The sequence below is a fragment of the Canis aureus genome, chromosome 36 (assembly GCF_053574225.1).
Source record: "Canis aureus isolate CA01 chromosome 36, VMU_Caureus_v.1.0, whole genome shotgun sequence".
NCBI lineage: Eukaryota > Metazoa > Chordata > Mammalia > Carnivora > Canidae > Canis > Canis aureus.
The window spans coordinates 20,203,479-20,224,731 of NC_135646.1; the positions used below are offsets into that span (position 1 = coordinate 20,203,479).

General features: G+C 41.0%; 2 protein-coding genes across 4 annotated transcripts in view; both read left to right on the plus strand.

Annotated features, from left to right (window-relative positions):
* The window catches only part of ALS2 (alsin Rho guanine nucleotide exchange factor ALS2), a 70,787-nt gene extending 67,229 nt beyond the window's left edge, over positions 1–3,558 (plus strand). For all 3 annotated transcript variants that reach the window (XM_077885374.1, XM_077885376.1, XM_077885375.1), the window contains exons 33-34: positions 133–229; positions 2,229–3,558. In XM_077885374.1, coding sequence (XP_077741500.1) covers positions 133–229; positions 2,229–2,267 — 136 coding nt within the window. In that variant the 3' untranslated portion in view covers positions 2,268–3,558. The remainder of the gene's footprint in view (positions 1–132; positions 230–2,228) is intronic.
* Positions 3,559–7,836: 4,278 nt separating this feature from the next.
* Positions 7,837–21,253, plus strand: part of MPP4 (MAGUK p55 scaffold protein 4) — a 40,271-nt gene continuing 26,854 nt past the window's right edge. Inside the window, exons 1-7 of the mRNA XM_077884891.1 lie at positions 7,837–8,064; positions 9,864–10,021; positions 11,709–11,830; positions 15,450–15,673; positions 17,736–17,816; positions 18,976–19,107; positions 20,242–20,323. Coding sequence (XP_077741017.1) covers positions 7,837–8,064; positions 9,864–10,021; positions 11,709–11,830; positions 15,450–15,673; positions 17,736–17,816; positions 18,976–19,107; positions 20,242–20,323 — 1,027 coding nt within the window. The remainder of the gene's footprint in view (positions 8,065–9,863; positions 10,022–11,708; positions 11,831–15,449; positions 15,674–17,735; positions 17,817–18,975; positions 19,108–20,241; positions 20,324–21,253) is intronic.

Below are 21,253 nucleotides of genomic sequence, written 5' to 3' on the forward strand. Positions count from 1 at the left end.
TCACTAGAAAAAGCTGTTTCTATTTACCCATTCCACTATGGTGAGCTGTTCTTTATTATCCCACACATAGATTCAGAAGGAAGATGAACATATAAACAGAAATAACTCAGTTTCTTTTTCTCATTGGGACAGGATTAGGAATTTAGGCTCTGAGGTACACCTCATTGAAGATCTAATGGATCCATATTTACAGCATGGGGAACAGGGTATAATGTTCACCACCTTAAAGGTACGTATTTAGGCTTTTTTTTTTTTTTAATCTTAAAATCTGTCCTTAACTTACCATATTATAAATCTATAATTAACCATTGTCTTCTTTATACAGAGGTTTAATGTAAACATTAAATGCCTTCAGAGTATGTACTGTTAATACTTTAAAATAATAAAAGTAGAATCAGTTATTCTTCAGAATACTAAAGCAAATTACTCTTCCCTATAAATTGATCATTCAAATTGTTACAAATGGTTATAAAGGTAGACCATCTATATTAATAACTCTAGAAGAGAAGCAGAAAGGATTCTTAGTGGCAAAAAAAAGTATCCAACACTAAAACTATTGAATGGAAATGAGGTAAAACACAGAAGGCAATATGTATTTAATGAATATGAACTACATCTTCTTCTTTCCCCATGTATTTACTGTATCCAGTATGTGACAAATGAGGTTCTGTAATTTGAGTACTCTCTAGGGATTATTGGAAGTAATTTTAGTTCTCCAACTTGATTTTTCTTGGAATTTTAGAATAATTCTGAAGTATATTGGAAGAACAACAAATAGAAAATGGCATAAACACTTCTGGAAAAAAGGGAGAATAGACCCGTTCTTCGAGTTAGTAAAATATTACAAAATTATAATAATTAAGATAGTATGTAACTGTCACAAGAATGGATGTAACCCCTAACGGAAGGGATAGTCCTCATAAAGGCCGTGTTGTGTTATAATAAAAATTTCACATGTGAAAATGAAAACATCAAACACAAAAATGGAAAAGAGAGGAATTACTTAATAAATGGTTAAAGTATTGGGATAGCTTATTAGCCATTTTGAAGGAGGATGAAATCAGGGTAGAATCATTTGCATTGCAAATTACAGATGCTTTGGGGTTTTTAAGTGTAGAAGAAAGGAAGAGAGAAGGAAAGGCAAATTAAAATGAGAAAAAAATCTAGAGTTTAATGTCAGGTTTCGGGCTTGGATTAGTTGTTTGAACTTTTTAACTGAAATAACCATTAACATTTTATATTAAATAGATGGAAAAGGGTGGAGGTACTGGGGGAAAACTTGGCCACCAGTGACTTACATTTTTAGTATTTCTGTTATATGAAGAGTATCTCTCAACATATTACCAAGGGAGAAATAATGGATATATGTAGGAAAATCCTCAACCTCACTGAAAATTATAGTCCTGCAGATTTAAGCAAGATGCCATTTTGTGCCTACTAAAATAGCGAAGAGCTTTTATCAGCACCACGCTCTAACCAACTGAGCTAACCAGCCAGTTGATAGCGAAGAGCTTTTAAAATTATACCCAGTGCCTGGTATGGTGAAATCAGGATTATTCCCATATTGCTGATAACGGATTAAATAGTAGTCACCTTTTTGGAAAACTATTGTTGTTAACATCAATATCAACAACATCAAAAATGTTCTTGGAGTTTGAGTAACCCTACTCCTGGAGACTTATCCTAAGGAATTAAAGAAAACATTATATATGGTTTGGCTGAGGTGTTCTCTGTAGTGTGAGTAACTTCCAAACCTGGATACATTCAGAATCATCTGGGAATGCTTCTTAAAAATTCGTTCTTGGAAATTCTGACTCACTGGGTCCAGAATGATGTTAACTCTTAATTTGTAGTTTCTTAAAACATACTAGATGATTCCGATTACAGTTTGTGTACCTTTATAATGCTCAGCATATTCTAAATGTCCACTCAGTAGTGGCTTAGCCGATTAAGGTATTTCTACTTAGTGAAGAATATTTAAAAACTTGGAAGAAGTTTGTTTATTTTAGAATTAGAAGAGAGTGTGCAAAATTTTCTGTCTACTAATTACAGCAAAATAGACATTGAGTAGGGGAACTGGAAGTAAACGGAAAAAATAAAGCAACTCACTGATTTTGTTAGAACTATCAGTATTAATCAGAGATTTCCTTTCTTAATCTCCTGTGCATTGCTATGTTTATGTAATGTCTTTCCAAGTAAATTTTAAATTGTTTTGAACTTTTTTTCAGGCATGTTACTACCAGATCCAGCGTGAGAAGCTTAACTAGGATGCATAACAGCTTGACAACTGGATTATCTGTAAGATGTTTTAGCACCATCTGGCGTCTTCCTGTAGTGGAGAAAAAGAGTGGTGTTGAAATTAGGACGTTGTGTTATTTTGGTGGTTATTTCTGAGCCTTACTAATGATGATAGCCCTGAGCCCAGAAAAAAAAAGACATTATGGTTTAAAGGGAGGGTTGAAAAGGAGATAGAATTCAATTAAACCAATCCCTTGCCTATGTTAAGTCCCCCAAATATCCCACATTTACTGTTTGGAAAAAGGTCATCCCTTTCTACAGTAAAGAGTATGCCAGCTACATGAAGTTGTAAGGAGAGTTCTCAGTATAGCTTCTTACCTTAAAGAAGTTAATAAATTTTTTTGAGTTTCGGGTTTGCCTGCAGTTACCCCAGATCCCTTTGCAAAGAGCAGATTGTACTTGAAACTACAGTAGCCACACTCTGCCTTCCTGAATTCCTCGCAGTCATGTGTGCATCATGCTGCTTTGCTGAGGGAGGGGAAAGAGGACCTTCTAAAACTGCAGTTTTAACTTTTTCTAAGCTTTTCCACCAGGGTATTCATGATGGGAGAGGTTCTATGCGGTGACTACCATACCCTAACCCCAAACATGGAGTCTTCAGCCTCCTGCCTAGAAAGAACATAGGAGTTTTGTTCTTGGATTCCTTTCAGTGCTACAGAGTGAATACACTGGAATTCAAACACTGACTCTGAGCTGCTCTGGAACCCTATTGGTCCGTGCGCAAACGCTGTATTCCGAGGCCTGTGAATGTGAGCCTGAAGAGCTTTTGCATGTGGGCTGTATTTTGGAGCAGGACTAAATTCTGGGAACTATGGAAGCAAGGAACTGCATCCATCTTTGATATAGTGTTCTGGTTCTTCCCTGTACCTCGCACTGAACTCACGGAAGGGAAGAGAAAGGAAATAAGCTTTGGCTTTTCCATCTCAAAAGTATTGTAACACCTCAACATTTTAGTGTTTTGCTTTTTACCTTTTTTTTTAATGTCCTATTGTAAATGGTTGGTTTACACTGTACAAGTAACACTAGTAGCTGTTTTGAATAACATAGGTGCTCTTCCTCATCTCATCTCCTACACACCACGGTGAGCATATGGAGTGTCCTCCAGATTTTGTTGACATCAGCAGATGTTAATCAATTTTAAAAAAGGATCATGGTTTCTGCTCTACTTTATAATCAAGACGTGTTTATTAAAATACTGTTTCGGAATGTTGGCTGTAATGCAACAGCAATTTTCATAATAAAAGACATTCATCTCTATAAGGTTGTTTTATGATTGCAAAGGAAATGACTTAGGGCAACCTAGAAATTTAAAAGAAACCCAGGCTGTTGTTTTTCTTTTTTTAAATTTATTTATTTAATTTATTTATTTTTATTTTTTTGCCCAAATTGTAATCCATGCCTCTTTGTATCGGCCCCAGAGGTCCCTGTAGGGTTTTAGAGATTTCTCTCTTTAAAATAAACAAATTCTATAATTATAGCACCTTTGCTAACAAAGAAATTGGCTTTCTGATCCTAGTACCCCAAGGACAGGAATCTTAAATCTTTATTATTTATTTGAATAAAAGGCATATTTTCATAGTCACTGGTTATTTATTTATTTTTCTCTCCTGAACAGATTCAGGGAAGGGAAGAGAGAATTTAAAATTCTTGTTGGAAATGCTACCCATTAGATAGCTACCTCCCAGTTATTATGTCTTCTCAAGAAGCCTTTCCATGTCACCACTGCTCTCTACCAGAAGGTGGCTGCCCGTTTTTTGTAAAGGAACCAACACTTGATTAATTTATGTTGAACACTTTGCATTTCCATTAGGGATTGTTTTGATTTTAGAATAAACACACAGATTACACATTGGGCTTTTAAAGGCAAATTTACTGAATGTTTTTGACCCCGTAGAGAGACCAGGATAGTTGTAGAAATGAACAAAGACTTGAGACCCATTGAGAAATTCTCAAATGATGATAGACTCTCAGTTCTAAGAAAAACATGTTTTAACCCATCCTTGTATTGGAGTTTTGAATGGAACTTTCCAGTTACTTTAGGCTCTTGATACCATATTTATACCTTTCGATAGCATCTTAAAACCATATATTTTCAAATTCTAAATCTCCAGGCCACTGTCTGTAAACAGAAATAGCTATCACTCATGCAACGTTTACAGATCTTTCACGTGTGTGGTGAATGCTCATAGCAGCTCTGTGAGGAAAGTGTTAGCTCCACTGATTTTGTAGGTACGGAGTGGCTGGGATTTGCTCACTGTTAAGGAGTCGGGACTCTAACTTAGAGCTTCCTTAACTCTAATTCCAGGCCTCCTTCCTTCTTCTGCCAGAGATAGCACTTCATAGCTGGGTTATGCATTAAAAGATTGTAAGGTAGGGGTGCTTGGGTGGCTCAGTTCGTTCAACATAACAACTCTTGATTTCTGCTTGGGTCATGATCTCAGGGTTGTGAGATCCAGCCCTGCGTCTCAGCAGGGAGTCTACTTGAGACTCTCTATCCCTCTCCCTCTTCTCCTACCCTTGCTCACACACATGCTCCTGCTCGCTCTCAAATCTTTTTTCTTAAGATCATAAGATAAAAAATGAGTTGAAAATGAATTTTGTTAAAGGTTTTATTTATTCATGAGAGACACAGAGAGAGAGAGAGAGAGAGGCAGAGACACAGGCAGAGGGAGAAGCAGGCTCCATGCAGGGAGTTGACATGGGACTCGATCCTGGGTCTCCAGGATCACGTCCTGGACTGAAGGCGGTGCTAAACTGCTGAGCCACCCAGGCTGCCCGAAAACGAAAACTTTTAATAAAATTAGTATTTATGATAAAATATGGTGTGCTCAAAATGGTCACAGATGTACCACATTCCCAGCTTGCATCTTCATCAACAGTGGAAAGCAAAGGAAGGCCATCTGCTTAATTTTGAGTGAAGGAGCTTGATAAACCTCTAAGCATGGCCATTTGGTCTTTATTACACTCTGCCCTGCTGTGAGCAGTACCCTTTCATTTTATTCTGGGATATCTACTCCCCAGTGTGCTTCCCACCTACCCCTCGCTGCAATATACAGTTTTCAAATAAAGCAATTCCAATCTGAGGTAGAGAATGGGTAACTATTAGGTTCAAGACAGTCACTTCGTAGGGAACCTTCCAGAAGGAACTTTTTTACAGGTCTCATTATTAGCTGAAGGGTCTTCCATTCTCACCATAACATGAGACAGTAAGGTGAATTGCTTACTCTCTGGTATCTCACAATTTTGCATTTCATTAACAATGCTACTGTGGTGTAGGGTGTCATCATGGAATGGTCAATAAAAACATTTTGGTGTTAACTATGGTGGCATTTTGAAAGAAAATGCCACGGCAAAGGTTGTCTTTAGTCAACCTTTGAAAATTAGACTTCTCAGTGTAAGGAATACTTAAGATTTGTGACAGGGGAAGCTTACAAGTAACTTAGTGGTTAGGCTGGGTTAGGCTTCTGTGGATTAAATCAAAGAGGATGTGCAGAGATTTTAGAACAGTGAGGTGACTTTGGCAGCTAATAGCTCACTAGTATTTTCTACCAAACCTTTTCTCTGGATAGGAGCAGCATTGCATGTACGCAGTCTTGCAGGTAAGAGACTCTGCCAAATGATCCTCATTTACCAGAAGAGATCTATAAATGTCTGTGTTTCTGTCGGTTTTTAATAGCTACAAATAAAATTCCGGGTAATTTAATTCGAATCATTTAGTTTCATTGTAACCCAAGATATATGGAGAATTCTGTAATTTTGAAAGAACAGATTTTGCTTTGGGAAACCATTTCTTAAGTATGGAATAATGAGTTGTCACACAGACTGAGTAAAACTGAATATTTGTCCTAGTCCTGATCAATAGCATTTTGACCCAGAGGAAGCTGGGCCATTACTTACTAAGTTTTCAAGTGCTTTCTCAGGCTTTGTCTAATAGCATTGTTTTGAAAAAATGAGCTTAATAGGGGTAGGGGGTAGGTATGGCATTTAATAGTAATCACTACATTTTTTAAAATTCGTGGAAATACTGATTTTTAAAGTAATATTTAGGACAAATTCCTTAGGAGTCCATTAACACTAGTGCAGCTTCTCAGTTAATAAGAACTGGTGATCCTCTGTTACTTAATTAGTCCAGAATTGCATATGGTATTTATTTATTTGCAGCCTCAATCATGAATTCTCATTCTCATGACAGCAGAAATAGGTAAATTCTAACTGACAGAGTTTGTCCGGAAGTCATGAAAAGTCAGGAAGGAGGCGTTATAGTCATTTGCCAGGCACAAGCATTTTTCAGGGCTAGTTCTGGAAACAAGAGGAAAACTTTTGATTAACTTGTTAACTCTACCAAATACCCCCTTTGAATGTCAGATTCCTCATCTGAAAAACAAGTTATTTTTGATATCTCCAAGATCTCAGCCCTTGATTTCAAAGTTTGATAGAGAAGCAGGTTGAAGTCAATATAACCAGACTAGGGAAGAAAGGAAGGGCACAGGCCTCCGGAGTCCAGCTGCTCCCAGCTCAAGATTGAAGTCCCAGCAGCTCTTGAACTCCTTGGGGGAAGTTTCAGCCTTTTACTTCCATATTTTGGGCTCCCATTTTTCTGCCCCTTCTCAACAACTAGGAGACAGCCCAGCCCCACTGCAGGTGCTGAGGCTTCCTGAGTGAACCAGAAAGCACAAGATGCACTCTCCAGACCCTCTGCAGATGTGACCCGCACAGAAGCCGGACACTGAACAGATTAATGTGGAAGAGACTTGTGAAGCAGATTGTGAACTGAAGCATTGCAATACTTTTCAAAGCCAACTGGAGAGAGGGAAAACCATTATCTGAGGTTTCCTTCTTTCACTTTTTGGCTTACCTTGAGCTAATAGCAGGGACTCAGTGGCTTAAACAACAGATCATCTTCTTCACGGTTCTGGTGGCTGGAAGCCCAATAGAGTGTGAGCATGCGGGTTCAGGTGCGGTCCTGCTTCCTAGCTTGAAGAGAGCTTTCTGCTCACCGTACCCTCACCTGGCAGAGAGATTGATGGAGAACAAGCTCTCTGATGTCTCTTCCTACAAGGGCATTAATGCCATCATGGAGGTCCCACCCTCAGGGCCTCATCTCAGCCTAATATCTCTCAAAAGTCCCATTTCCAAATGCTGGCAGCACAGTGGGGTTGGGACTTCAACTATCTGAGTTTGCAGGAACACAGTTCAGTCCACAGCAGATTTGTCCCAGGAAACTGACAACAACCATCGTTTTTAGAACTCACCTAAGTTGTGGAGATAAAAATTATTGTTTGTGCCTCCATGGGTGAGGAGCTTTTGGTCAACATGAGCTTTTTAGAACATAGGAATTAGTTATCTGCAACCCTGGAGTTAGCATTAGATTTATTGGAAACTATTTTAATGATTAAAACTCATTGTAGAAATCATCTATCTGTAAATCTCCCTCACAAATAAGTTCATCTCAGGAATGCGCAGTCTGGTGCCCCCAGCAGCTGCTGCATGGATGGGCTTAATTGCACACCCTGGCACCTGGGCATTAAGTGTGCAAGAATGGCGGCCCACCCTACTTACAATGCACAAGTGGCAGTTGGCTTGTTTAATCTGCACTTCCTCTCTAAGGATGTAATCTGGGAACCACCCTTGGGGCAGCTTGTCCAGCAGCTGCCTGAATATGATGACGTGTCAGACCCATCTGTTTGCTCTGACTTCTGTGGTGGCAGACGCTCCACCTCCCTTTTCAATTCCTTACCCTACACGTGCTCCTCTCTTGGGAGGAAGGTGAGTCATACATGCAAATGTTGTGCTAAATGATTCCACAGAGGCTCAAAAACTAGAACACGGGAAAAAGACAGGGTTTAACCTAACTCTGTTGGGGCTGGGCAGGGTGGGTGGGTGGTGGTGGGCATGGCAAAAGCATGTGATACCAGGTTTCGGTAGGATCTAGCAAACCAGAATACTTCAGTGTGACTGAATGTGTATGGGAAAGTTGTCTAAAATTCTGTAACAGCTTTCCGTGTTGCCCTTCTCACTGGGAATTTAGAGACAACATAATACGGATCTGTCTTTTTCTAGATAGCCTCCCTGGTTCAACTCCACAATCTGTCTAAATTCTAAACAGCAGTCCTCAACCGTATCAGACACAATATCCCAGTCTCCAACAACTAACTTGCAATACTCCTTTAAAAAAAAAAAAAATCCCGATTTATCCTTTATTATCCTACTTTAACAAATGCTGTTGGTGCCCTGTACCCTTGGTTCTTACAATTTTGGTGCATTCCAGGCCAACTTCGAACTACCAGTACGTGCACTCACTAGCTGGAAGTGTGCATGTAGCAGGCTAGAAAGACTAGAAGTAATGTTCTCTTGCAAAAGCCCTCAACCTATGACCGGCAGCATTGGTGTATAAATACCCCCACTTTCTTGTCCCTTATTCCCCCAAGGGATTAAGCTCCATAGTGCCCACAGTGGTTACTTGCTTGACACATTTTCACTGGCTTTCCCTCCTTGCCTTGTTCTAATATTCCACTCTGCTATTGGTGTTTCTTGGGATCACTTTCCAAACAAATCATCCCACTAGAATCTTTGTCCTGTGTCTGATTCTGGGGAAACCCCAAATAACTACACTTACTTACAACTTCAAAAAAAAATCCATCTGTATCATGCCCTAGTAATAATAAAAAGATGCTAAATAAATGTCATCAATCAGACACTGTATCTTTCAACATGTAAATATGAAATATCGCTACACCAAAAGATACAATGAAACAACATGTTTGCACCTATGAGAAAAATCCACCAGGGGTGCAGCAGCCTTGAATGCAAACACAGATACAGCCTGATAGTGGTGAGTTATAGTGATGCCTTAAATGATTTGTTTGGAAAGTGATCCCAGGAAACACCAGTAGCAGGGTAGGATATTAAAACAAGGCAAGGGAACAAGCCAGTGGAAGGTGTATCAAGCAAAACCGCCCCACCATTACTGACGTGATTTTCTGAAATAGTGAACAACTTGATAAAATCCAAGCAAAACAAAGCAAATTCAATTCTTAATTACCGTAGTAGCATTTCAGAAAATTCAATATATATTAAAACTATGCAAAAATACTTCATGTTTATAAATAAAGAAACGTTGGGTTCTAGGCTCTAATAATTATAAGTTGTTGTTTTTTTTTTTAAGCAACATGGAAGTCCAGTGAGGTATTTTGAAGTATGCCAGGGCAAAAGGTGATTTTTCATTGCATAGGTAACTTCTGTGAAACTTCCACAAAGAGCAGTGAGCATGTTCCTTTTGCACTTGCTTTCTTAACCCCCATTTTGCTGATGGAAAAGTAGAGGTGATGGCTGGAGCTACAGCCACCATTTTGGAGCAAGAAGATGAGAACCACACCACACCCCAGGGCGGCAGAGCAGCGAGCTGGAAGGAGTCCATTCTCTCAGCATTTCATGGAGCAAGGCTGCCCTACCCACCCTGAACTGTCTCTGCCTGCACACTTTTACAGAAGCAAGATCTAAACTGCTACCCTGTTCAGCCTCTATAATTTGGGATTTCTGTTTCTTGAAATTAATCCTTCCTAAAGCTTCATGTAGAAAATAACCTCCAAGAGTGTGCCTCAAACATAACCATGACTCTTGCCATTGTGATCAGTGCCACGAAGGACTGTGGTGCGGTGAGAGGGAACAGAGCACATAAGTGGAGTCAGGCCAGGGAAGAGGCTCTTCTGAGCTCTGAAGGATGGTAAAATTACCTAGATGAGAAATAAATGTCACTTGTTAAAAAAGGAGAGTGGGTGAAGTGTTTCATGAAATAGCAACGATCTCTCGTAGGGGCGGTTAATTTAGAGAGTGGGCTCTACAGGGCAAATGTTTGGTTTGGTTTGGGTCCTCGGGTGTAGCACAGTGCTTGATTTGTTCAATAAATGCTGTTGAAAACATATTCCAGTGTGTGAGAGTGGCAGCCGGCGTGACTGAGAGAGCTGTGTGCTGTTTACTGGTCTGCTCCCAGGGCTGAATTCCACTGAAAGCTTGGGCAAGAAGGAATCAGTCAGACAAAGAGCAGACCCACTGGACCAGGACATGAAGCCCTCTACAGCCACCAATCCGGAGAATGGTATGTGGTGCCAGGACTCCTCTCTAGACCAGAGAGGCCTTGTGACATCACTCTAGATATGAGATCAAACTTTGGGACAGGGATTCTGATAGATTTATTGTTATTTTTTTTTTTTAATATTGTGATTCTTTTAAGGAAGTTTTGTACACTTCAGAGTATCCTACTACCTCTATTAGTGAGGAGTCTAAGCAATTTTCAAGTCAGGAAGGAAAGAAATTGGCACAGTGGATTCAGAACCACTTTTTTTTCTCTTATCCCACAATGTTTTATTCAAACTTGGAACTTCACAACTTCTTCACATTCAAAATATCGCTATAAGAAAGAGAATGCCTATGAAATCACGCAAAATATCCAACATTCACTAAAATCTGTTCAGGTTCTTTAATCACTGGAATCCTGAGATCTGCATTAAAAACCTATTGGCAGTTAGAGTTTGGGCTGTTTTTTTTTTTAATTAATTTATTATTTATTTGAGAAAGAGAGCATGAGGAAGGGGAGGGGAAGAGGTAGAGGGAGAATCTCAAGCAGACTTCCTGTGAGGATAGAGCCCAACTTGGGACTCAATGCCATGACCCTGAAATCATGACTGAGCTGAAACCAAGAGTCCAGGGGATCCCTGGGTGGCTCGGCGGTTTGGCGCCTGCCTTTGGTCCAGGGCATGATCCTGGAGTCCCGGGATCGAGTCCCATGTCAGGTTCCCGGCTTGGAGCCTGCTTCTCCCTCTGCCTGTGTCTCTGCCTCTGTCTCTTTCTCTCTCTCTCTCTCTCTCTTTCTCTCTCTCTCTCTCTATCATGAATAAATAAAAATCTTTAAAAAAAAATTTTTTTAAATGAAACCAAGAGTCCAGTGCTTGACCACCAAGCCACCCAAGCACCCTGGCAGTTAGAGTTTTTCAACAACGCTTTCAATAAGAACTTTCAGAAAGGATGAAGACAAATGACTATGTTTGAATTAGAGAAGGAAAATCCAGAAAAGAACTGGATAATTTTGGGATAAACCAAAGGCTGATAATATTGAGGAAGGGAAAGCAATATTGCTGTATATACTATGATCTATTATTTCATCTAATATTAGAAGCAGCCCTGCAGGAAAGCCAGCATATTCTCATTTTGCCACAAGGAAACTGGGTTTCAGAAAGTTGGAGGACTCTCTGAAGTTCACACATTGATAGAACCAGAGCTTTGGGCCTGAAACCCATCCTCATTCCTCAGGAGCCCCCCTGGCACGTCCCAGCTGTCTGAGTTGCCTTTCACACTTACACCTGCCTTTCTTCACCTCCACCTGCCACCCCATCTCTGTCCTCTCCCTTTTCCAGGTCTCTCCCAGATCTTGAGGCTTGTGCTGCAAGAGCTGAATCTGTTCTACAGCCGAGACGTGAATGGAGTGTGTCTCCTATACGATCTTCTCCACTCCCCGTGGCTGCAGGCTCTGCTAAAGGTGAGCATCCGATGACCTGGAGGCCTTTGCCTTACTGTGGGAGCTGAAAACTCACCCAACTCTACCACCAGTCAGTTGACAGGAAATTTCAACTTGATAAAAGTTCTCAGAAGGCAATTCTTTTCTGTGTTCTGAGAATTTCCCACATGGGTGTCGGGAAACTAGTAGGTGTCTGCAATTCATCTCATTTCTGACACTATCTGGGGATGACATCAGATCCTGTAGGTTAAGGGTTCAGTCTCAGGGGACTGCCGCCCCTTCCCCCCATGTCAGATTCCAGTCACAAGCCCAGGCAGCTATCTGTACATCTGACCAACTATATCATCTATAAACCTGACCAACTATACATCAGAGGTCCCCATGACCTCCTCCTTGGGTTTGATTAATTTGCCACAGCCCACAGAACTCAGAGAAACATTTTACTTGCTAGATTACCAGTTTATTATAAAAGGATGTAAGTCAGGGACAGCCAGATGGAAGAAATAAATAGGGCAAGGCATGTGGGTAGGTTGTGTGGAGCTTCCATGCCCCCTCCACCATCCCCTAGATTTCCACAAGTCCACAAACCAGAAGTTCTAACAAATCCAGTCCTTTGGGGATTTTCTGGAGGCTTCATTACATAGGCGTGGCTGATTAAATCATTAGTTATTAGAGATTGATTCAACCTTCAGCCCCTCTCCCTCCCGGAGGTGGAGGTGGGGATAGAACTGAAAATTCCAACAGTCTAATTACATGGTTGGTTCTCCTGGCAGCCTGCCCTCAACTTTAGGTACATTCACCTCATTAACATAAAAAAGGGCATCTTTGTCACTTTCCTCACCTAGGAAATTCCAAGGATTTTAAGAACTCTGAGCCAGAATCAGGGCCAAATACATAATTCTTATTATAAACCCCAGTATCATAGCAGTCCTCAGAGAAGAGCTACACAAACCTCTCAGCTTACAAAGGCTGAATTCAGGTGGGAAAGAATATGGCAGTTCTTCTTTCCTCCCCCAGTTCAGTTTCTTTTGTTCAAAGGACCCTGGGATCACAAAGAGGCCACCACACATGGCCATTGGCAGCACCCTGAGCATCGGTCTATAAACATTTGTCCCTGAAGTGAAAACTCAGGACAAAAAAAAAAAAATGGTTTTAAAAAATTATTCCTGGGCTCCTGGGTGGCTCAGTTGAGCATCTCCCTTCAGCTCAGGTCATGATCTCAGGGTCCTGGGATTGAGCCCCCAGATTGGGTTCCCTGCTCAGTGGGGAGACTGCTTCTTCTTCCTCTGCCTGCTTCTCCCCCTGTTCATGTTCTCTCTCTGTCTCTCTGTCAAATAAATAAATAAAATATTTTTAAAAATTATTCCTCTTTGGTGTGCCTGGGTGGCTCAGTAGGTTGAGCGTCCAACTCTTGGTTTTGGCTCAGGTTGTGATCTCATGGGTCATGGGATCGAGCCATGCATTGGGCTCCCAGCTCAGCAGGGAGTCTGCTTGGAGAATCTTTAGCCCTTGCCCTTCTCCCCACTCCATCTCTCTCTCTCTCTCTCACTCAAATAAATAAATAAATCTTTAAAAAAATTATTCCTCTTTGTTTCTTAAAGTCAGGAAGTGAGATATCTGCAGTTCTGTTTAGGTATCTTAAATTTTTCTTATCTTGAAGGTTTCTTCTTTTTTTAAAATTTGGCTAAAATTCCATGTGCTGTACAGTAACATCTACTATCTGATTATAGTTTTCTTAATGCTATTTTTTTTAATTTTTATTTATTTATGATAGTCACAGAGAGAGAGAGAGGCAGAGACATAGGCAGAGGGAGAAGCAGGCTCCATGCACCGAGAGCCCGACATGGGATTCGATCCCGGGTCTCCAGGATCGTGCCCTGGGCCAAAGGCAGGTGCTAAACCACTGCGCCACCCAGGGATCCCTCTTAATGCTATTTTTAAGAAAGATTCTTTCAAAGTTATTTTTTGGGATGTGGGTGTTTCCTTCAGCTAAGTGTGAAATGTGGCCGGTCTTTTGATGCATGTTAATACAATTCTTTAAAATAAGAGAAAGTGGCAACATCTTTAGCATGAACAGAGAGGTGCTTGCTCCTCACAGCACTTGTTTTGAAATTCTTGATTTCTTCACCTAGTCACCTACTTAGGTGACACTTAGGTTGTTTCCGTGTCACGACTCCTGGGAATAGTGCCACAGTGAACATGGGGGTGCAGATACCTCTTTGAGATTGTGATTTCTTTTCCTTTGAATACATACCTAGATGTGAAATATACAATGGGATAGTATTTACTCATGAAAAAGAAAGAAATCCTACCTTTTGTGACAACATGGATGGACGTCGAGGGCATCATGCTACGGGAAATAAGTGAGACACAGAAAGACAAATATATGTTTTCACTTGTAGGTGGAATCTAAAAAAGCAGAGCTCATGGAAACCAAGACTAGAAAGCGGCTGCCAGGGGCTGGGGCTGGGGGGAATGGGGAGATGTTGGTCAAAAGGTACAAACATTGCTTATGAAATGAATAACTTCTAGGGATATAATGTACAGCATGATGACTCTAGTTAATAACAATACTGCATTATAGACTAGAAAGTAGATCTTAAGTGTTCTTACACACACACATACGATCGTAATTATGTGAGGTGATGGGGGTGTTAAGTAACCCTATTGTAGTACTCATTTTGCAGTACATACATATATCAAATCAACATCCTGTGCATCTTAAACTCACACAGTGTGATCTGTCAATTAAAGCTCAAGAAAGCTGGGAAGAAAATGCCCCACCTGCTTCCTATCAGGCATGTTTTCCTCCTGGGATTAGCCAAAATGGGAGTTTTCTTGTCACTGAAAGGGATTCTCTTGCTTACCTGTGCAGACTGTGTGTCCCCTGCAAGCCCTGCCTCAATTCCTCAGCCTTCTCACTCTCAGGTCAACCTGGGCACTGGCACGGGTGGCACGAGGATGCACTGTCATCCTGGATCAGATGGAGGAAGGAGGGGGCCCTGCTGGCCTCTTGGGCCTCATTCTTCCATCTGTAAGAGAAAGCAGGTTCCTAAAATAAGAAGGGGGGTGCTGCAGAGCTAGGCATGCCTTGCTGTCCTCTGCCGATTCTAGATCCCAGTATGGAAAAATTCCTCAGGTCAGTAGATGTGAAGTTGAAATGTTTGTAAATGAACCTTTCCCAGAGGATTAAGGGAGGAAAAGGAAACAAAGAGAAGCAGGTATCATGCGCCTGGGCTCTTGTTCAGACCCTCTGCTGAACCGTGAGCCACACAGCACATGCTCTGGCAGTTGCCCAGCACCGAGGTTCTTTCAGGTTCTTACGCATCTCTGGCCCCAAATCCCTATTGATTGTGACCCTAGAAAAGCCATTTGTTAATTTAACAAGAGTAAACACTTGAATTTCTTTTTATCAGTGATGTTGGCCGGGGAGGATCAATTTCCAGTGGCAGCCAATACTCAAGCCCTTGAAGGATGGGAGCCACCAAACTTGAGTCCATCTCCTTTTTTTTTTTTTTTTAATTCAATTTGCCAACATATAATAAATACATCATTAGTTTCAGATGTAGTTTTCAATAACTCATCGGTTGCGTGCAACACCCAGTGCTCATCACATCACGGGGCCATTCCTGTTGGACAGCGACAGACACCTTAGGAGAAGCCAGCACACAGCCACTCAGCCGCCCACGCCACGGCCCAGGCTGCCTCTCCCCTTGCAGAGCGTTCGCCCGGGACCTGAAGAGTCAGGTTATCAGGATGACACTCTCCCCCCGTCACTCTCTGCAGGTTTATGACTGTCTCCAGGAATTTAAAGAAAAGAAGCTCGTCCCTGCCACAACTCATGCACAGACGTTATCCTGTGAGGTAAGGTGGCTTTTAATCCATAGAATAGTGGGGTTTTAACGTGATGCCATTTCACTTGGGGTGCGAGTTTAAATGAATTAAAGGATCTAATGGCAAGTTTGATGATGATTACACATCTCATAAGTGTTTCTAATTGAGCTTTAATAGAAGAAAGAAAAGTGGTCAGTACTTCAAATTTAAACAAAAAAAATAACATTTTTTTAGCACGTGTCCATTTCTCTATTTTTTTTTCTTTAAACCTTAGACTCAGTTAATCCTCTGTAATCCAAGAGTAAATGTTGTTCTAGTAATGTTTCCCAAATTTATGTCTCTAGCTGGGCTCTTTGCCTCAACTCCAGACTCTCATATCCAACTGCCTCCTCTCCATTGTACTTAGATGCTTGCTTCAGGGACCCTCAAACTTAACATGGCCCTTGAGCTCCTGATCTTCCCCAAAACCAAGGCTACTCCCCTCTCAGCCTTTTTCATCTCAGTAATGACTTCTTTGTTCTTGCACTACTCAGACCAGGCTCTTTGGGGCTATCTGTGACTTTCTCTTTCTCTCATACTTGACACCCAATCTGACAATGGATCCTGTCGGCTCCAGTTTCAAAATATATGCAGAATCTTATGAGCTCCACTCTGCCACCTAATAGAAACCATCATCATCTTATATACAGATAATTGCAATATAGCCTCCCACTGATCTGCTTCTACCCTTGCCCCCCTATAAACTATTTCAGTATAGCCACTGAAGACATCCTCTTGAAGGTGTGTCAAATCATGTCACTTTTCTGCGCAAACCCTTCCAATGACTTCCCATTTCAGAGTATACATCATAGTTCTTAAATAGCCAAACATAATGTAGTTCCCATTCCCTGTTTGACTTAATACTCACTGCCCTCCCCCTTATTCATTCTGTTCCAGTCAGATTAACCTCTTGTGGTTGCTTGAATCAGATATGCTCCTGCCACAGGCCCTTTGCGCTTGCTATGCTGTATGTCAGTAATGCCCTTGACCATATATCCACATGATTTGCTTCCTCATCTTCTGGTCTCCACTCAAATGTCACCTTCTCACTAAGGCTTTCTCTGGTCACCCTATCTAAAATTGCAACCCCTCAGAGCACTCCCTGTCCACCTTCCTGTTTTATTTATATTCTTAATTCTCCTTATCATCAAGTAAAAATGGGGATTTTTTTTTAAGAATGGGGATTTTTGTCTGCCACTGTATCTGTCATTGAAAACAGTGTCTAGCACATAGTAGATGTTCAATAGGTATTTGTTGAATGGATGAATAGTATAATCCATTTTATTACCATATTAGAAGAAATAGAAAAGAGAAAAAACTGTGCCCTCCATTCCAATAATCAATGATTCAAACTGTTCTCAGTTGTCCACAGAAAAATACATACATAATATTTTACTCAGTTGTCATTTCTAGGTAATGGAGGTAAAACTTAGTAAACTGCTTGCTTTCATTTGACTGTATGTAGTGGGGTTTGACTGTTGGGGTTTCATGGGGCTCAGTAAAGTCTTGAAAGGTTTTATGTCCTCTTAGAAAGCAAGTCTACACCCAAACAGAAGAGATCAGAATTAGAATGTTTAACACTTTTTTATAGCAACAAATATTGAAATTGGTAATCAAATAATAAGTCCTAAAATATAAATTACTATTCTCATTTTCCACATGATGAATGGAGCATCCCATGGGATGCACTTGAGCCTGAACTCAAACACCTTAAAGATCCACTTGTTTTAGTGCCTCTAGGGGGAGTTTACCTTAGTACATATGTTACAAAATTATGTCAGTTCTTCCTCCAAGACTGTGGTATGCCAGCACTGAGGCACTGAGGTGTAGACCTACCCAAATCTCCGATTCTACCTGCTGTAGTAAAGTTGAATGAATAAGGAAAGATCCTTGGCCCTGATCAACTTTAAAAATTAAAAAAGAGGGTTTCAATAACAGCTTTTCTTAGGTCAATATCATGCTAGTCAGTGTATCTGTTATTCAGCCTGGATGACGTTAATTAGGTGATGAAGATTTTTTAAAATTTTACCATATATGCTTTTTCACCAACCAGGTGGTGGGGATATTACGTGAAACTCCTAAATCCCCTGAGATCCAAGAGCTAAGACAAATCCTCCAGGATCCGCACTTTAAGGCAAGTGCTTGCTAAAATAGACAAGGTATGCCCATCTGGCATGTGGGCAATGTTGGAAAGAAGAAATGTGACAGGAAATGTACTTTCTGAATAGATATTCTATTACTGTCCATGGGTGACCAACAGATTGTTTCGAAAGATGTGGGATTCAGATGTACTGGCTCTGTGTTGTTAGCCATGGAGCCAAGCCTGCCATATTTATGAGGAGACATCCAGAACTTTCCATAATGTCTTGTTTCCACCCTGCAAAGCCATAGTCCCTCTAAAATTCTGGGAGACAATCAGGGTGGTACACTTCCTTTCCAACTTGGAAATATTTTAAGTTTTGGATGAAGTATGTGAAGATGTTCTGAAAATATAGTCTAAAGATGATTAACTCAATGAGGGAGTATGTGAAGAACACTTGCTTGAAGAACATACGATTGTAGAACAGAAGCCTATCTCATAGTACTTTACAGAGTTTGAGTTCAGTTTATCAATAAGTGAGACCTTTAAGAGAATATCTGCATTAGGAGCAATGGGATTTACGAGTCAAATTTTCAGTTCACAAGATAACCTGAGAGAATTTCTCGGAGTTCCAGCGAAGTTCTGTCCATCAGTCTCAAGTTGGGCTATAGAATGACTATTTCCCCACCCAACGAAATAAAAATTTAACGTAATGGACCATTAGAGGGAACTCTCTGATCATACCCTAAATCAAGAAACTACTTTTTCTCATTCTGTCACTCATAGGCCCTTGGAAGTCACTGACAAACTAAACAAGCAGGATGTTTTGATTACTGTCTCCCATTCTGCCTTAATTAGGGAAAATATTACAAAAGTTATTCTGTAGTTCAAGCTTATAAAAGCACCATGGATTACATGGGTTTGCAGGAAATGAGAAAGTGACAAAATATATTTTAGCGGAAATGCAAGAATATATTATGTATCACTTAACCTCTCCATGCCTCGTTTCTTTATGAAATGGAGACAATAAATATACCTGTCTTATGGAGTTATCGTGAAGATGGAGTTAATCCACATAAAATGCTTAGCCCAGCATGTGTGTGTTGGTTGTTGTGGTGATGGTGATGGTGTCTTACAGAGTGTTAGTTCACTGTCTTCCAGATGGGTGTGTTCTGTGTGTGACCTTTATTCACCTTGCCTTCTCTGTTTCCAGGCCTTGCTCAGTGCCCATGACACTGTGGCTCAGAAAGATTTTGAACCCCTTCTCCCCCCACTGCCAGACAATATTCCTGAGAGTGAGGAAGCAATGAGGATTGTTTGTTTAGTGAAAAACCAACAGCCTTTGGTAAGGAAATCACTATATCTTCTCAGTTAGAATTATATCGGGGTTAATTGTGATCCAAGGGTTCGTTGTGAACTAAATTATCACTAGTAGTTACTTAATATAATGTTAAATATACTTGATGGTAGTCACAGGTATAGTCTGAGGCATTCAGATAATGTGAGGGGATCCATGATAATGGCTAGAGCATGTCCTAACAATTTTTCCCTGTGGTTTCAAATACATTATATATTGTAATGCTTTCACTAGAAGGACTTTGGCTTAGTGTTTTTCTTTGTTGAAAAATCTGTGAGAAATAAGACTTTTATTTTATTTATTTTATTTTTTGAGAAAGTGTATGTGAGCATGAACCAGAGGAGGGGCAGCAGGAGAGGGAGAGAGAATCCCAAGCAGACTCCACGCTCATCAGGGAGCCCCATGCAGAGCCCAATGTGGGGCTTGATCTCATGACCCTGAAATCATGACCTGAGCTGAAATCAAGAGTCAGATGCTTAGGCCGCCTGGGTTGCTCAGTAGTTAAGTGTCTGCCTTTGGCTCGGGGCCTGATCCCAGGATCCTGGGATTGAGACCCACACTGAGCTCCTTGCATGGGCCTGCTTCTCCTCCTTCTGCCTGTGTCTCTGCCTCTCTTTCTGTGTCTCTCATGAATAAATAAATAAAATATTTTTTTAAAAAGAGTCAGGTGCTTAACCAACTAAGCCACCCCGGGGCCCCATATTTTATTTTATTATTTGGCTTTCTGATGTACGTAAATTTCACTAAATTCCAATGTGTTTATCTAAGTTGGGTTTTTTTTCTTTATTTACTGGAAGCTAAGTGAGGCATTAATTTGATTTTCTAAGATTAGTCTCTTTAATTAGGTTGCAATGGGTGAGAACTTTATCTTTGAAAGGATCTAACTAAAAAAATAAATAATAAAAAAAAGAAAGGATCTAAATATTCTTTTCTATTTATGTGGTTGGATAGAGACTTTGGTAGGCCAAGATTGAATGAATGGCCTCCCCTTTCTGATGGCATGATAGGGCCCTGGCTGGTAAAAAGACCCTCTCCTGACCAGACCAGACCTATATTAAGGGAAGCTACCAGAAAAATGGTCATGTTAGGTTAAAGAAGGATTCTGCTGCACTCTCTCCCCAGGGAGCTACCATCAAGCGCCACGAGATGACAGGGGACATCCTGGTGGCCAGAGTCATCCACGGCGGGCTGGCTGAGAGGAGTGGTAAGCTGGAGCAACAGGGTTCAAGCATGACCAGAGAAACAGGAAAACCTTAGTTATTTAGTCTTCTTTCCAGGGAAACCCCTGTCTTCCTAACCAAGGCCAGGGCTTCTACGCGTGACATTGCTTGGTTACTAGGAAGGAAGAAATAAATATCCTAGAAAATCCTCTCCCCCTCTTTCACTGAGGTCCTATATTAATGTTCTCTCGGTTTGCATTCTCATGGTAACCTAACTAGCTGAGTATTATCATGCCATTCTGTAGAAAAGGAGACTGAGGCGGAAGGAAATTAGGTAACTGCTGTGCTCGAGGTTGGACAATTCGAGTCAGGATGCAAGTCCAGGTCAGCCAGCACTATATTCCCAACTCCCGCTCTTCCCTTGGTCCTTCTCCTTTCAACAGGCATAACGAACCCAATTTCTTTCCTTTCTCTGCTGCATTTCTGGGCCTGCCGGCCCTCGTCCTCACTGCCCAGGGCCCTGGAGACCTGGCATGGGCTTCACACCCCAACATTCTTAGAGCAGTGGCCCCGAGGATCTCCTAGGTGCTAAGATCATTGGCCCTTCATTTGGCCTCAGTTTATTTTTACTTCTCTAGCACATTTGATGTTGACCCTAACTGTCTTGAAGTTTTCCTTGCCCTTGGTTTCTGCTTCACGGCGTCCTCCTGCTTATCATCTCCTCCCTCTGACAACTCCGCTGTTTGCGTCATGTTTCTTGGGGCTTGATTGCCACCCTCACGTTTCTCCACATTTCCTTTTGGAAGATTTCCTTTTCATTTATCATTTACTCACGACACTGACATCTTTACTTTTAGTGTTATCTTCATTTTACATCAGGCTACCAAAAATAAAAGTATCACCATCACTTCATACCCAGGAAAGAAGTGTAAAAATGCAATTCTCTGTGCTCTGGTGGGTGGACATTAATATAA